Source organism: Nelumbo lutea, chromosome 8, assembly GCF_056320005.1.
Source record: "Nelumbo lutea isolate HS-2025 chromosome 8, American lotus-T2T, whole genome shotgun sequence".
Taxonomy (NCBI): Eukaryota; Viridiplantae; Streptophyta; class Magnoliopsida; order Proteales; family Nelumbonaceae; genus Nelumbo; species Nelumbo lutea.
The window spans coordinates 11,359,654-11,377,095 of NC_142691.1; the positions used below are offsets into that span (position 1 = coordinate 11,359,654).

At 33.8% G+C, this 17,442-nt stretch overlaps 1 protein-coding gene across 2 annotated transcripts; it reads left to right on the forward strand.

Annotated features, from left to right (window-relative positions):
* Positions 1-11,189: 11,189 nt before the first annotated feature.
* Positions 11,190-17,358, forward strand: LOC148842718 (heat shock 70 kDa protein 15-like). Of its 2 annotated transcripts, none has more exons than XM_088957212.1 (10): positions 11,190-11,363; positions 11,793-13,024; positions 13,265-13,492; positions 13,626-13,721; positions 13,809-14,030; positions 15,517-15,711; positions 15,816-15,962; positions 16,050-16,199; positions 16,350-16,480; positions 16,804-17,358. In XM_088957212.1, exons 2-10 carry the CDS (start codon positions 11,855-11,857, stop codon positions 17,000-17,002), a joined length of 2,538 nt encoding a protein of 845 aa, XP_088813338.1. In that variant the 5' UTR covers positions 11,190-11,363; positions 11,793-11,854; the 3' UTR covers positions 17,003-17,358. The 2 variants fall into 2 exon arrangements, with proteins under 2 accessions (XP_088813338.1, XP_088813337.1); XM_088957211.1 differs by having other exon boundaries at positions 11,304-11,425.
* The last annotated feature ends 84 nt before the right edge of the window (positions 17,359-17,442 follow it).

A 17,442-nucleotide genomic window follows, 5' to 3' on the forward strand; every position in this document is an offset into this window, starting at 1 on the left:
GTAAAAAATAATTGTATAGGTATTTTAAACATTTTTCATCTCTCTTATTAGCATGGTTTTCAAAACTGGAGGAAAACTGGGAATCGGTCAAGTGATCAATTTCGATTTTCCCTAAAATCGGAATTTTGTCCAAAATCATTGATTTTGGTCAACAAACCGCTGATCCAGGTGATTAACCGTTCAAACCATTTGAATAGTTTGAAACTTTTTATTTATTTATTTATTTTATCAAAATGGTCGACCGTTTGATTTAAACGATCGAACTAACCGAACCCTTTGCCAATTCGGTTTCCGAATCGTTTTTAAAAACCATGCTTGTTAGACATGATTCCTGAAAATGATTATAATTGCCACACACATCATAAACCTCATGAGAGGACCCAGAAATTTACACTTTCTATCAATACCGTTGGTGGGGGTGGAGGGGATTTCTATACATTTACCTAGATATTTGGATCACTAAAGTTGAACCTCCAAAATAATCAACTAATTGAGAAAAATAAAAATATTCTGCAAATGCTTCAATTAGTATAATCCCTCAAGTGGAATTGTATAGGAAAAACTAGCGATATGGCACACAAAACTTGCAACGAAGAAATTAAGGGAGAAGTTTGCTTGCATGGAAACGTCATGAATATTCCAAGAAATTAAGGGAGAAGTTTGCTTGCATGGAATTGTATAGGAAAAACTAGCGATATGGCACACAATAAGAATATTCTCTTTGAACTGTCAATGAGTGGGCAAGTACCCAGACAGTTTGGCATTTTTAAGCTTTACACACCTCTCTTTCAATTTCAATTTTCTCACATCCATTATTGCTTTTATGAGACAAAAGTGTCATTGGTATGTCGTTAGTCTATCGTTCATGCGATTTTGTGAGGGTAGTTAAATGTTAATGTTGTGTTCAGTTTTTCATTGGTTAGTGAGTTTTTCGCTTGAAATGATATTTTTCTTAAGGCTGAGTTTTGAAACGAATCAACAATGCAAAAGGAGTGTAAATTTGGACGCAGGGTAAATTTGTATTTTGGTTTATTTTCCACTGTGTTTGGCAATATCATATTTATGTATTGACAAATGACAGATCAATGTATATTTATATTGACAATAAGATTGTGTTTGGTTGTAATACATATGCAAATATGTACACTACATATTTACCCATTTTTCAGTTCATGAATGTAAACACAATTTACATTTTAAATTGTTTTTTTGCATTCATCTTGTTTGTTTGAAACCGGTGCAAAAGTGTGGGCTTATCATTAAATGCTCAAATGCATTAATTTTGGTCAAAAAGTTAATTATCAAAATAACATAAAATAATATCCAAAAAATAGATACATTAATGTTATCTTATCAGAGTACAAAAGTGTCAGAAAATACAATTTTGCTTTTATAATCATTATTTTTTTTACGTTTCAAATAAATGCGAACATGGGTACATAAATACACTGGTTTGGCATTTGTATTGCCAACAAGCAAAGCCTAAGGTTCAGTTTGAAAAGAGTACAAATGCAAATATGTAGAGCGTAAATACAAACAAAATAATATAAATTATAAGGTTTTGCACTTTACATATTTACAATTGTACTCCTTCCAAACTCAGCCTTAAGATGTAAAAGTACATTAATAAAAAAATAAGTAAATTTGCATTCAAGTGGGCTTTAAAAAAAAAACATATGCTTTATTGGAATTCATGTTTACATCCATTCTAATTAAAAATATGTTTGATAAAAAGTTAAATTTGTCAATGCAAAACTAACCCAATTTTATAATTTATATGAACCGTTTTACACTCTATATATTTGCATTCACACTTATTTTCATCGTTTCCAAACGCAGCCTTACGATTTTACATTCATTTGATGGCACTTCTTGACATCATGCACCATTTTTAGATGCCTTGCAAGAGGACACTCCCTCAAGCGGAGCCTTAATTTAAGTTGTCTTTTATTTTATTTTAGTTTTATTGTTTTTTCTTATGCCTTTATGTTACTTTTAGTGTCCGGGTAGTTGTTTAGTCTATGTGTCGGTTTCTTATAATCTAAGCATTATTTAATTAAAGTTAGCATTATATTAAAAAAACACGGTGTATGGTCTTTTTGATGTATCAGATCCATATCAATGACACGTGGATAATATAATAGATCATCCCACCGTGTGGTAAAAATCAATATGACCTCTTTGGATATAGATTAATTGAAATTAACAACGTGAGTGATAAAACAAGGTTTTAACCATGGTTTTCAAAATCGGACTGATTGGACGATTGGACCAAAAAATTTGGAAATTGATCAAGTGATCAATTTTAATTTTCCTTAAAATCGTAAATTTGTCCAAAATTATTGATTTGGTCATCAAACCACTAACCCAGGTAGTCAATTGTTCGAACTGTTTGAATAGTTTTGACATTTTTTTTTTGTCAAAATAGATTGACCATTCGATTCAAACAATATGACCATTCAACCCAATAACCAGACCCCTGACCGGTTGGGTCTCCGGGTCATTTTTTAAAATCATGGTCTTAACCATTCAATTTTGGTTTCCAAGAAATTGATTACTTCTCTCAATTACCAATGCTTCAAATTCAATAACTGAGAGTTGAAGATTCCACTTATGAAGATGCGAAGTACTGCTTAACCATCCCATCCCAGGTGAGAAGCAAATACTTGGTTTAGTTTATATCGACCTTATGGATTGTGAGACAAAGACACATAGTGTTCTCTTCATCTAAACCCAAGAGTATTAAAAAAGGGGTTATTCACAATCTATTTGGTTTCCTTTTTGTTACGAAACGTGTGACCACCCCCTTATAAAACAAAAGCATGATCGTCTTTTAACACTAGTTCGTGCACTGCATGGTACTCTTGTAGTTTTATCTAAGATTTGTTGCTTTACTTGGAGGGAAGTAAAACGCTGAATGGTTAAAACATACAAAATTTTCATGTTTGGGTGGGAATGATGTTGATTGCTCAGTACCATTTCCATGTCACACTAATTATCTGGGATTTAATATTTTTCAAGGCGATCTCCATGTAATAAAGGTCAAATAAAAAATTTATTTGTATGTTGAAAATGCTTGTAACTCTGTATAAGGGACATTAACTCATGTTCTTTTTTTTATATTTTTGTAGAGATTAGTAAAAGTTTATTTTCTTAGGTATCACTTACTTGGGAAAATGATACCCATCTTCTAGGTGGATAAATTACTTTCCCACCAAGGGAAAAATTGCCAACACTTTGATATAACATAAACACCACTTTTAATATTGGATTTTTATGACTAAATGGTAATTGATTTATTTACATGGAAAATGAAATTAAATAACTTGGGTAAATGCACTTACTCATATAAATAACCTACCAAAAAGTGAATGGAACCTGAATTCCAAGTTTCTTTAATTCAAAAAATGCATAACTTTTTTTTTTATTTTTTTAATATCCACATAAAAAAATAAATCCTCTATATGAAAAAGGCAACACCAAACAATTTGTTGCAACCTGATCATCTTAATTACTAAACTTATTTTGCCATTTAAGCATCAGATTTAATAACTCAATAAAGCTATCTCAATAGATTTTTTTTACTACAATAAACGTAGTATTAGAAGTCACGGCAACATAGTTTATTAGTATCAGTAGTGCTACGTAAAGCAAGTGGATAGGTTTTAGTGCATCTCAAAAAAGTTTTTTTAGTGTTAAAATATAACGGATAATTTATTCGGAGAAGTACTAACATGTCCAATGCAAGTTTTTGAATTTCCACTATAGAGCTATAAACATTTAAAATGTCAAAAACCCCTATTCTATACACCAATGCATGCTAAGGGAGTTTATGGGTCGGGTTAGGTCAATTGTAGGCCATTTGCTCAATCGACTCGCCCTAGTCAGTTTGATAATTAACTAACCCGAAACCAATCGATTATAAGGGAAAACCAATCCAAACATGAATGTTGGTTTTTCGGTTTGGTCAAGCCATTTTGGGATGGTCAATTGGTCATCCAGTGTGATTTATTGATTTTCAATATATTTTTTTCCTATTTTGTATATGATTCTTGTTGGCTCATTTGTTTCATTGCCTATTTGAGCCAAGCACCATCTTTTTCTATGTATAGGCTGTTGAGTGCTATGCCTATACTACACCAAACCCAAAGATAGTTGCCATTTTTGTATAAGTCTCTTCAACTTCAAGACTTTTACAAAAAAGTAATGAATGAAGGGGAAGCCCAATTGTCTCCAATTTCAAGACTAACATAAAAAAAACAATAATTAAAGTGGAGTTCAACTTTCTATAATTGTAAAAGGTATTGTGTAAAGTCTTAGAAGTGGAGAGAGTCCCATTGTTTCTATACCAAAACCAGAAGTATCAAACTTCTATTATCCATAGTTGGGTCAGTTTGGGTTGATTTCGGTTTTTAGACTGAAAAAACCAAAACCAACCTGACAAGTAGGGTTGCTTATATTTATAAATCGAGGCCGACCAAAAGTTTTGAAAAACCAACCAGATCGGATCGGTTTGGTTCTTCTTGTGACACCACTAATGCTCGCCCATGAATTTGCATCAATTTCAAACTGGCACCCACCCCAACTGTACTTTGGGCCTAAAAACACTGACCCTAGGCTACACCGTCATTCTCCCTAATTTATCATTACTTGTACATGTGCATAGCATGTACCTTTATAGTTTACACCGGTGCATTAAAAAAATAAGAATTTTCTCATAAATTTTGTGGATGAAAAATGTTTTAGAATTGTCATTATAAAACATGTTAGAGTAAAATCAAACAAACAGGACTACAATATCCACACGACTCCAATGGGAAATCAACATTAACAATTATTCTTTGAAGTAATGTCCAATATATTTATTATTCAAATAAAAAATTGTAAATCCTACCATTAGAACTTGCTTGGGAAGAGTGCAAAATGCCAGTTTAGTTTTGTTGGTATTTGATAAAAATGCATTTTTATGTTGAAAATGACAGCAAATGGGATTCTAGCTAGTTGGAACTCGTGTGATACATGAGATTTTTTAATATAATTACAAATTAGAGCCAATGGGCTTTTAAAGAGCCCTAAATACTTATAAACACCTTACCACAAAATCTCATCATAGATATCTCCCATTTGACCCTTCATCAGACTAAGGTTTTAATTTGGCATATCTCATTGGTAAAGACATTAATTTCTCAAATGCCTTTACCATTTATGGACCAATCAAACCCCATCAAATGGTCAAAGAAACCATTATCCTTGGAAACCTCATTGTCACCACCTGATTTTTGCTCCATTTACTGTCAAAACCACAATTTACCCTAAACAACTGATCAAACTATTTCAATCCTTCTTAAGTACCTAAAAATCCCTAAACACCATCATCAAACCTAGAACCTCCTAAAATATCTACAATTGAAATTTCAATCCAAGATTCTCTGGCGTTTATTCTTTTATCAAACCAATACTCTCTTTCGTCAGCTTGAAGCATCCACAACCCAAATCTCCTTGATCTTAATACATCTGAATCAATTAGACCATACAATTGAACCCAATACACATAAAAAACATCTACCCCTAAATTTTCATCATAAAACTCCCTCATTTGCCCCATCATCAAACAAATATTCCATTATGGATGCTTTTGATAACCTAATATTTATGTGATTTTGACCCTCCAACATCAATCAGATGTTTCCATAAGATCCTACACACCCTTAAAGCTCTACCCATGAAAATTCAGCCCAAAATGCCTTTATTTGACACTCCATTACACCAAGATTCCATTTTAAAGCTTTATATTGACTATATCAAGTCCTTTTCGAATATGCTCGATCTCAGCAAAATTGAACCAATCTGACCATATATACCAATCAAACCATAATGCTTAAGAACACCACCCTACCAAATATCAACAAAAAAATTCAATCATTTTCTCGTTCATCACACTATGATTATGTTTCAAAGTTAATAAATTAACAGAATCACAACCCTTATAAATAAACCTAATCCAAGCATATTTAGCCCAATTTAACCCTACCAATCAATTCAAAATGCCTAAAAACCCACCATGTAGAATTCCAGTAAAAAAATGCACTTGTTTGCCCTCCATATAAAAAGATTCCATTTTGGTTAATTTCATTGGTCCGTACGTGCAAACCGATGTATATACTAAAATCCATCTCCACCTTTAATTTTTTTAACCCAAAATACCCACCATTAGAATTTTGTGTTGGCCTTCTTAGACCCAAATTGACTAAAATACCCCTCGAGCTTACCAAAATATCTACAACAAATAAATAAATAACATAATTAATTATAGCTTTTTTAATGATTTTTTTTGTTATTAATTCTGGTATTTATTTATGTATTCAATTAATAAACAATATTTATGAAAATACTTTGAATGAAGTGATGGTATTTTGTTATAATTAATTAGCGATTCATTAATTAACAATATTTGTAGTAATTATAGTATTTATTTAAGTGTTTTTAAATATTGAAAGTGTTTTTTGTAACAGTATTTTTTATTAGTGATGGTTATTAATTAAATAAATATTGTAATTAATTAATAAATATTGTTAAATAATGTATTGCTAATACTAATAATTAATTAAGTAAATTAATAATTAAACAAATATCATAAAATAATGTTAATTAATTAAATAAATTAAACAATTCATTACATGAGAGGGAGAAGGGAGTGATGAAGTGCTTCATGAGGGAGCAAGAAATCACAAAATGTAGAGTGTTTGAGAGTTCTCGGTTGGGGTAAGGGGGAAAGCTCAGGCTATGACGTGGCAAGTTTATACTTTATTATATATATAGATATATAATGGAACTTTTCTATTAAATAACAAAACAACAATAGATTTACACGTAAATAATGAAAATATATTCATCACAAAAATACAATAAATATAAATATATAAAAAACATAAAATAAGATTTTAAATTATTATTAGTAAATATGAAATTTATAAAATTATTTTCTATAATTATTAATTGATATATGTTAAATAATGCTTTTATTATTAGTACATTAATAATTGCAATTATTTTTCTATTGTTTAATATCTATCAAAAACAATTTTTTGAAAGCTATTACCTATTTTTGTTATTTGAAAGCTTCAATACCTTTAAATTATTTAATATACTTTTCATTATTTCAATAATGTTTAAAAAAATTAAGTTATTTATATTTTATATTCTTATTCTCAAACATTATTAAACATATTATAATTATTTTTGTGTTTTTGATAAAATTTTTAAGGTTATTACATAATTTCTTAATTTTATCTATTTTATTTGTTTTTAAAAAATACTTAAAGTATGATTTAGTTATTAATTTTTTAATACCTAAAATATTTAAAATAAGGTATTTAAAATATTATTTATCTACTTAAATAATATCGCTATTTAGTTATTTCAATATTACTTATTTATTAAATTTCATAATCCATAAAATTATAAGTTATACTATTAATACATAATTTTGTAAAACATAAAATTATTATTAATTCAAATATTACAAATCTATTACAACAATTTTTTACTTTTAATAAAATTTTGAAGTTTATTATTATTTGAATTTAATAACTCATAAAATTATAATTTATTTTGTTAGTACACAATTTCGTTATAAGTTTCATAAAAGTATAAAATTATTAATAATATGAATTTTATTACATCAAATTTTTTTTTGTTTTTTAGTAAATATTTTAAAGTTATTACATGATTTTATTATAATATTTAAATAATTCTTAATTCTTTGAATTAAAACTTTCTTTTGATAGATATTGATCAAAGTGGGAGGTAGGAGAAATAGGAATTAGAGATAATTTAGGAGATAATTCTACTAAGTTATAAACAATTTAGGAGAAAAATAGAAATTATAGATAATTTTGGAGAAAGTGGGGGATAGTGGTGCTGCTTGGGTAGATTAAATTAGATTTTTATGGAGAGAGATCTTATGAATAGTTTTAGGAAGGGATATCCAAATGGGTAATGGGGAAAGCTGAGGTCATGGCGTAGCTTCATTCTACTTTATTATATTTATGGATTAATGCATATATTTTTTTTTTCAAAATGGGAGCATGGTATACATAATAAATAAAACATATGTTTTTTCTTTTCACTCAAATTGGTCAATGTGAAAATGATAATTTGTTCCGTAAGTTTATATTTATACCTAGTACAACTAAAAATTATTTGGGGAGAGTATCACCAAATACCAAAAAAAAAAAAAGCATTACAAAACAAAAATCAACTTTGCACTTTTATGAATAAGGGATGAATGTATTTGTACGATTTATTAAAAATATTTATATTTGTGTGGAACATTTTGCAATTGTACCCTTCTCAAATTTCTCAATTGGAGCTTTCGATTTATTTTTCTATATTTTTTTTCTTTCCCCCTATACTTAGGCTATATATATATTTTTTCAATTATATTTTCCTTTTATTATGTTATTTTTTCTTTACTTTCATTTATTGTTTTTTTTTTTTCGTTTTCCTTGTGTTAACGCGAGTCCGACTTCCCTATTTGAATAATCTTTACAGCCTTGCATTGAGAATATCTCCCTACTTATGTCCTTTACTTCATGGGTAGATATTTCCAATGTAAGGTTACAGGAGGCTATTGGAACGGTGTGAGCATGAACTCTGACCAAAGCCAAACTCTGAATTGGTTTGAAGTTCAAACAATTTTCACGAGGGACGACTGACGATGATAACAAGAGCGTTGATTGAATAGAATCTTCTAGCCTTCTAGGTAGGGGTTCGAGTAGAACTGGCCCACGGGCCCAGCCCAAATTCAGCACATTACCGTGATAGCATGTATCAGTATTCTTCCGTACGTCTATGTTGTTGTATTACCTGTCCACATTCACAGATCGGGAGCCCCAATATGCCATCTAGCGACGAGTAAGCATAGGAGGGCATACGCATGAGGATGACAACAACATTTTCATATTAAAGATCTTTCTAGAAACCTGGTATCTCGAGTCCTTTGGGACCATCGGCCGTAGAACTCCCCAAAGAAAGCATTTAAAAAAAAATAATAGGAAAATTTTATGATTAATCCAACTTTAAAATGTGACAATACAATATCCAAGTTTTCAAAATGTGACAATCCAGTATTTAATTTTTCAAAATGTTACCTATCATTAACTAGTCCCTTAATCGACTGTTGAGTAACATTTGAAAAGTAAAAAATGCTCTATGAATGTCATCTATTTCTCTTCATCAATCATTCAAACATTGAGAATAAAACAAACAGCCTCAAATTTTATATTATTCTAAATAGTCACCAACTTTTTTGAATAGAAAAGGCTATGATTTTAGACTATTCATTTTTTTTGTCAATGCTTAGATGGTTGATAAAGAGAATTATATGGCATTTGAAGGACATTTTTTACTTTTCAAATGTCACGTAATGACTAATTAACGGACTCATTAATGTCAATCACATTTTGAAAGTTTGCATATTGAATTGTCGCATTTTATAGTTAGGGGACCAAATTGTCACTCGAGCCAAATTACATCCCAAAATAATAATAATAATAAAGGCGTTGTACATCCTTCTATATGCTAGCTTTTTTTGGGGGGGGGGTAAAATACAAAGCATCCCCTAATTATAAAAAAATTCTTTATAGTTTTGTTTTAGCAAAAACCTCTTCTAAACTTTTAAATATCTCTACTAAAACCTCCCTTATTTAAGTGATTTAGATATAAACTAATGAAATTACGAAATTACCCCTGAATAATTGTCAAGGAGACAATAAAACCTTTCAAAATGTCAGAATTGCCCCTACCTTCCCTTCCTCTCACAATAAAAGGGAACAGTGTCAAATCCTTCCCCCGATCTCCTATTGACTGGTTTTTTCTCTTTGATTTCTTCTTCTTCCCCCCTTCTCTTTCTCTCTCTCTCCCCTCGATCCCCACTCTTCCATCAAGTTGATTGGGTTAGAGCAACTAAAGGCACTATTAATATTTGATGCATTCCTTTAAAAATTGTAATGTTTTGGTCTTCTCATCTTGCAAGGGTTTCACTATTGATGGAATCGCCACCATGTTTTTGTTATAGATACATTGGCCATTCCAAACCAAGTTGGGATCTCTTGGATTTGAGCATTGATTATTTGCATTAGGGCAAACAAGGGTGAATTCACATCTCCACCCCACAACGTCCCACAACACATCTCCACCATGTATTGAACACATCTCCCGGTGATGATATCGTCGGTTCTGATACTATCATTGGGGGATGTTCTCAATACATAATGGTGATGTGCTGTGGAACAATATGGGGTGGCCCCTTATGGGGCAGAGATGTGAACTCAACAAGGGCAACGGGGTGAACAACTTCTCTACAAAAAAGCTGGAGGACCTAATAAAATATTCAAAGGTGCCACTTGCTGTGAGTTAGGTTGAATGCCACCCTGTTTGGCAGCAACCTGCATTGCACAACTTGTGTGAATCAACCGGTGTTCATCTCTTAGTAAATTTTTGACTGGTTGATTTGGAGTTTGATAGATTGCCTAGTATAATCGACTAAGCTTCATAGAAATTCCTCACATGTACCGTTGGCCTAATGGCATTACCCAAAGATTCCTAGGGGATCAAAAGCAATGAAATTTACGCAAGAAAGGTACCCGAAGTCAATTCATGAGGCAAAATTTTTCCTAGATTTATTATTAAAATTCCAATTGTGTAACCAGAAGAAAAAAAGAAATGCTTGATTCATGATAGACAATAACTTTTCTAAACAATAACCTTCATCAGAATATCATTATGTGATGCAATTATGGTTCTCTGGATTGTTTGTAGTGAAGGATTCTTTTCTATCATCACAGCCATCGTGAAGAAGTTGAACGGTATAGTCCCTTTGGTTGCTCCAGCTCAATCGACTCAATGGAAGAGAGTGGGAACAGTAAAGAAGAAGTCACGCCGTTCCCTTCTATTGTGAGAGGAAGGGGAATTCCTACATTTTGAAATATTTTATGAATTTCTTGACAATTAATCAGGGGTAATTTCATAATTGTATAAATTATTCGTTGGATCATTGATACAGGTTTTTGTCGAGATATTTAAAAATTTAGGGGAGGTTTTTATTAAAGTAAAATTATAAGGGAGACGTTTTGTTAAAGTAAAATTACTAGAGAGATTCTTAAGACTTCAGGGGAGGTTTTGTAATTGACCCTTTAAATTTCATAAAAGCTTTCCAAGTCTCTGGAGGGTTCTAGAAAAAAAAACTAAATATTACATCTAGGTCCTCGCGCGTGCGGTGTGCGCATGATAGAACAGCCGATCCAGAAGACGCTCCCTTAATCTCAATAAAAAAAGATACCAGGAACTCTGCGAATCGCAAGGTATGTTCTGAAAAACCCTAGTTGCTCAATCTACACCCTCCCGGTCATCAGCTCTACAACGTGTAAGCCTTTTCCAGATCCGTGTTACAATTGTAACTGATGGTGTTTAGCTAGGTTTTAGCTCCATTGTTCATTTCTGTTGTCTTCGTTTGGTATAGAATCTTGTTTTTTCTGAATATCGTATCTATCCGTTTTTTGCTTTTACCTTTTTTAGTGGGAAATTGGTGTTCATGGTGCTCCGATGCAAGTGGATAATGTTGTTTATCTATAGATTCGTGCTTAGATCGTTGTTTTCCGAATGCATTTTTTTGGGCGGAAGTGGAAAATTTTTTTGTTACGTCTGAATGGAACTCTAATTTTACGATGATTATGTTGTCATTTCTGTATTTTCGTTGATGTCAATTCATGTCTTTTGCCCGTGTTGTTCAGATCGTTTTTTTATTCGCCGGAAGTAAGCCAATTTTATCACCCGCCCGTTAGTTACGGTGAAGATGAGTGTTGTCGGTTTCGATTTCGGTAATGAAAGCTGCATTGTTGCCGTTGCGCGGCAACGAGGGATAGATGTGGTTCTTAATGATGAATCGAAACGGGAGACCCCTGCTGTCGTCTGTTTCGGTGAGAAGCAGCGGTTCATTGGAACAGCTGGAGCTGCCTCAACTATGATGAACCCCAAAAACTCAATATCCCAGATAAAGCGATTGATTGGCCGTCAATTCTCTGATCCTGAACTTCAACAGGACCTTAAGGCCCTTCCTTTTACTGTCACTGAAGGGCCTGATGGGTATCCTCTAATCCATGCGCGATATCTAGAGGAATCTAGGGTTTTTACACCCACACAGCTTCTAGGAATGGTGCTCTCAGACTTGAAGAGCATAGCGGAGAAGAATCTGAATGCAGCAGTTGTGGATTGTTGTATCGGGATCCCAGTTTATTTCACGGATCTTCAAAGAAGAGCTGTCTTGGATGCAGCTACAATTGCTGGTTTGCATCCTCTCCGGTTGATTCACGAAACAACTGCCACAGCTTTAGCCTATGGGATTTACAAGACGGATTTACCTGAGAACGATCAATTAAATGTTGCTTTTGTTGACATTGGTCATGCAAGCATGCAAGTATGCATTGCAGGCTTCAAAAAAGGCCAGCTGAAAATCTTGTCTCATGCCTTTGATAGATCTCTTGGTGGCAGAGATTTTGACGAAGTTCTGTTCCAGCACTTTGCAGCGAAGTTCAAGGAAGAATACAAGATTGATGTGTTCCAGAATTCACGGGCTTCCCTTAGACTCCGTGCTGCTTGTGAGAAGTTAAAGAAGGTGCTTAGTGCAAATCCGGAAGCACCTTTGAATATTGAATGCTTAATGGATGAGAAAGATGTCAGGGGGTTCATCAAAAGAGAGGAATTTGAGAAGATCAGTGTTCCAATCTTGGAGCGTGTTAAAGGGCCTTTAGAGAAGGCGCTGTCAGAAGCTGGGCTCACTGCTGAGAACATCCATGCAGTTGAGGTTGTTGGTTCAGGTTCTCGTGTTCCAGCCATCATTAGGATATTGACTGAGGTCTTTGGAAAGGAACCTAGACGCACCATGAACGCTAGTGAGTGTGTAGCCCGAGGCTGTGCTCTTCAATGTGCTATTCTTAGTCCCACTTTTAAAGTGCGTGAGTTCCAGGTAAAAATTCCTCTTCTATACTACTACTTAAAGATGGTGGCATATGGGAATATACTTATTCTTACGCCAGAACTTCACAAAGTTCATTGTTATTATTATGACAAAGCAAACTGCTATTTTACATTCATACTTGTTATTTTGTTCAGACACTTTATTATTATTTTGTCGTTTTGTTTTTTCTTGTTTACTCATAGACCTACCTTGATTTATTGATAATCTTCTTTTTGCCCCTCTAAACAGGTAAATGAGAGTTTCCCTTTCCCAATTGCATTGTCTTGGAAGGGTTCAGCTCCAGATGCCCAGAATGGTGCAGTGGATCAACAACAGAGCACCATTGTCTTCCCAAAGGGAAATCCATTTCCTAGTGTCAAGGCTTTGACATTCTACAGGTCAGGCACATTCACGGTTGATGTCCATTATCCTGATGTGAGTGAATTAAAAGCGCCTGCGAAGATCAGTACCTATACGGTAAGCATATCCACCTGAAGTTTTCTGTTGTGAATCAATAACTGTTTTAACTTGGCTTCATATTTGTATGATATTTTGTTTTGAGCTTCCTAATTTTTTTTCTTTTTTAATTTTCAAAATGTATCCTTAACAGATTGGTCCATTCCAATCTGCAAAAGGTGAACGTGCAAAGCTGAAGGTGAAAATTCGCTTGAATCTTCATGGCATTGTATCTGTCGAGTCTGCAACCGTAAGTAATGCATATAATTGTGATTTAATTCTTGTCATAATTGTGATCTTTTTTTGTTTTATTAACTCCTTTTAATCTCCATTTCAGCTACTGGAAGAAGAAGAAGTTGAAGTTCCAGTTGTAAAGGAGCCACTTAAGGAAGCTGCAAAGATGGAAACTGATGAGGTCCCAAGTGATGCAGCCCCCACTGGTACTGGAGAAAATGATGTAAACATGCAAGATGCCAAGGATGCCACTAATGCTTCAGGGGTGGAAAACGGAGTTCCTGAGTCTGGAGACAAGCCTGTGCAGATGGAAACAGATGCAAAGGTTTGAAAAATCATGCATATCTTTTGATTGCTTTGTTATTATAAATGTTGTGTGTTTTCAAGGTTGTGTTTTCTGATTTTTCTTCTATGGAGCTTTTCCTAGTGTATTACTTGATCGTATGAATTCCATTTATGCATTTATGTTCTTTTTCTATATTATTTCCTTTCTTTCCATATGTGCTGGTATTTTTTGTCCTGGAGTGCACGGGCAACTTTTGAATCTTGTGATTTTTCAACATTTGCTCTTTGAGGTAGCAAAGTTTTTTTATTTCTTTGATATCCTCCCTATTTTTGTGTACATGGAATGATATTTTGTTTGATTGCTATTATTAATCTAGTCTGATATGCTCTAGTCGAAAGGGAGGGTGGTAAGTTCATTGTAATGTAAAAAAGTCAACTAATAGCAGTTGGAGCCTATCCACTCTTTTATGGGTGAGGTTCATATATATATATATATATTATAAGAATTGAAGTTTTCCCCAAGATTATAATCAAAAGAGTTTGGAGCATGATACTTTCTTTGACCTTTTGGGCCATTTGGTTTTAATATTTTGAGAACAGAAGATGTGAAATTGAAGCTATAGAAAGGATGGTGGCCATACGAATCATGTTTTGTCGTTAATAGCCTTTGTTTGATTGTAATGTTTGATATTTAGTATTTTGTATATTTTCATTATATTGTACATTGCCTTGGAGTGGGTGCTGATCCTTTTTGTAATTATTTTTGTCATATGATAATAAACTACAATACCTATCCATTTCAAGAAAAATGTTAACGTGTGGGTGTGTTGGGAGGGGGGAGGTTTAATAGCTCCAATAGTAGGGGTGACAAAAAATGGATAATGGGTCCAAAAGATTGCTATTGATGCTTACTTGCTTTTTTATGCAATGTCACTTGTTTGTATTGCTATTGATGCTTACTTGCTATTTTATGAATTGCTTACTTGCTATTTTCTATTATGAGCTATTGTTATTCCATGCCTTTGCTTAAACTCACTGAAGATGCAACATACATGGAAGCATAGCTTGTGAATTTCATATTACAAGGAAAACAATCTGCCAAAAAATTAGTCTTTAATCTTTGATTGGCAAATAAAAAAATATGACCTGATTGAAGGTAGAAGCTTTTTGATAGAGAAAGTCTACAAGGTGTTGAACATTACCTCATTAAGGTAGTTAAAGAGATGACCTCGTTGAATGTAGAAGCTTTGTGATGGAAGAAACATCTAAGGCGTAAACACCTTCTTTTTGTTTAGTTTCATGCATTCCTTTCATGTTTTAGTCACACAGTGACTACAGGGATCTTGTCATTCATTATAATTTTCTAGTTTTGCTGCTTCATCTATCACTTAGAAATTGGGACAAGTATGTTGGCATCAAGTGTTCCTTCTTAGAGATATCATCATTTGTGCCATTTAGGAGTTATGCCCTTTCTGGAGGCCAAATTTCTCTTTCAATTCTTTTAACAGCTTAGTTTTTGTCTGCAGGTTGAAGCTCCAAAGAAGAAGGTGAAGAAAACAAATGTCCCAGTTGCAGAGCTTGTTTATGGTGGAATGGTACCAGCAGATGTACAGAAAGCTGTGGAGAAGGAGTTTGAAATGGCTTTGCAAGATCGGGTCATGGAAGAAACCAAGGACAAAAAGAATGCTGTGGAAGCATACGTTTATGATATGAGGAATAAGGTTGGTGAAAATCCTTAATTGCCATCATAAAAAGATACTTCATTGCAAGTTTTCATGGTTATGGTTTACTCATGAAATTTACGTCTGCTGTTTTGTTTCTCCAGCTCAATGACAAATATCATGAGTTTGTAACTGCATCAGAAAGGGAGGATTTCACTGCTAAGCTTCAGGAGGTGGAGGATTGGTTATACGAGGATGGGGAAGATGAAACAAAAGGCGTATATATTGCCAAGCTTGAGGAGCTCAAAAAGGTAGGAGCTGTTGCTAACTGTTGGTTGGATAGTTTTATACTTTTGTTTGTATGATATATTTGGATTTAATGTCTGATGGAATTGCAGCAAGGTGACCCTATCGAGGAAAGATATAAGGAGAGCTCTGAACGGGGACCAGCAATTGACCAACTTGTCTATTGTATCAATAGTTACAGAGAAGCAGCACTGTCAAATGATCCCAAATTCGATCACATTGACATGGCGGAAAAGCAGAAGGTATTTTGATGTTCCATCTTCCCATATTTTCTAGCTCCGGGGAGTCATCTCTTGACCCCTTTTGCAGCTTTGCTTGTAGTTATAGTTAATGTATTAGGGGCTTTATTTCCTATTTGCTAGGCCTAATTGTTCTTCTTGTTAATTCTGCAGGTCATAAATGAATGTATGGAAGCTGAGGCATGGTTGAGAGATAAGCAGCAGCAGCAGGATGGGTTGCCCAAATATGCTCCTCCAGTTCTGCTGTCAGCTGATGTGAAAAAGAAGGCAGAGACAGTCGACAGGTATGTCTTGCGTCAGTTTGTGATTCAATTTGATGTACATAATAAATGATTGCCAGTGGACATTTTATATTGGTGCTTGTTCTGATTCGTCTTGTAACCGTGGTGTTTCTGTTGCGATCGGCTTCAGTCGGTGCAAACTCCCGTTTGAACAGCCTTTACAGCCTACCATTGGGAACATCTTCGTAGTTCTGTGTTTTATTTCATGGAGAGAGATTCCTAATGCAAGGCTACAAAGACTGTTCGAATGGGGCTTGACTGAATCCGGTTTCGTTCCTGTTTCTACTCCTCTTGCATGTATTGAAAGTATGTGTTTGCTTTAACAGGTTTTGCAGGCCTATAATGACGAAGCCTAAGCCTCAGACTCCTATGGAAACACCATCTCCAGCTAAGGGGACTGAGAGCCAGCCCCAAAGTAATGACAGCGTCAATGAAAATCCTGCAGAAGGTAGTGCTGAGGCAACACCAGCTGCCTCTGAGCCGATGGAGACTGATAAACCCGAGGGTGCACCAAATCCAGCATAAGATGGTTATGAAAATCGTGGGATTTGTGCTATGTTTTCTTCCCACCTCAGTATTGGTCTAAAATTGTAATATCAATTTATATTTTGAGCCTGATTTATGGCTGCGGTTGAGGGAGTGAGGTTATAGTTGATTTACAGGTCTTTGCTTCTTTTTTTTTTCTTCTAATGTGTACCACCACCTTTGATTGGTGGGCTACTCATATTATTGGGGAGGTCTCTAGAATCCAGTGTTTTTTTCTTAAAGGGGTTTCAAGAGAAGCCATTGAACTTTTTCTTCTCTCTACGACTCGATACATTTTTGAAGGCCTTATTGTTTTCTTTACCAGGTAATGTAAGAAAATTTCTTTTTCCATCTTATAACTGCGCTTCATGTGTGCGTCCTCGTAGCTGCTAGCACAAATTTGTCCGCCTTTTTATCCCCAGCTCTTATTTGGCGTTCAT

Bases quoted from the DNA above. Each gene is read 5' to 3' on its own strand.
- LOC148842718 (XM_088957212.1), top strand. From the start codon at position 11,855: ATGAGTGTTGTCGGTTTCGATTTCGGTAATGAAAGCTGCATTGTTGCC. The intron at 13,025-13,264 runs GTAAAAATTCCT...CCCTCTAAACAG, and splicing joins TTAAAGTGCGTGAGTTCCAG to GTAAATGAGAGTTTCCCTTT. The intron at 15,712-15,815 runs GTTGGTGAAAAT...TTGTTTCTCCAG, and splicing joins TTTATGATATGAGGAATAAG to CTCAATGACAAATATCATGA.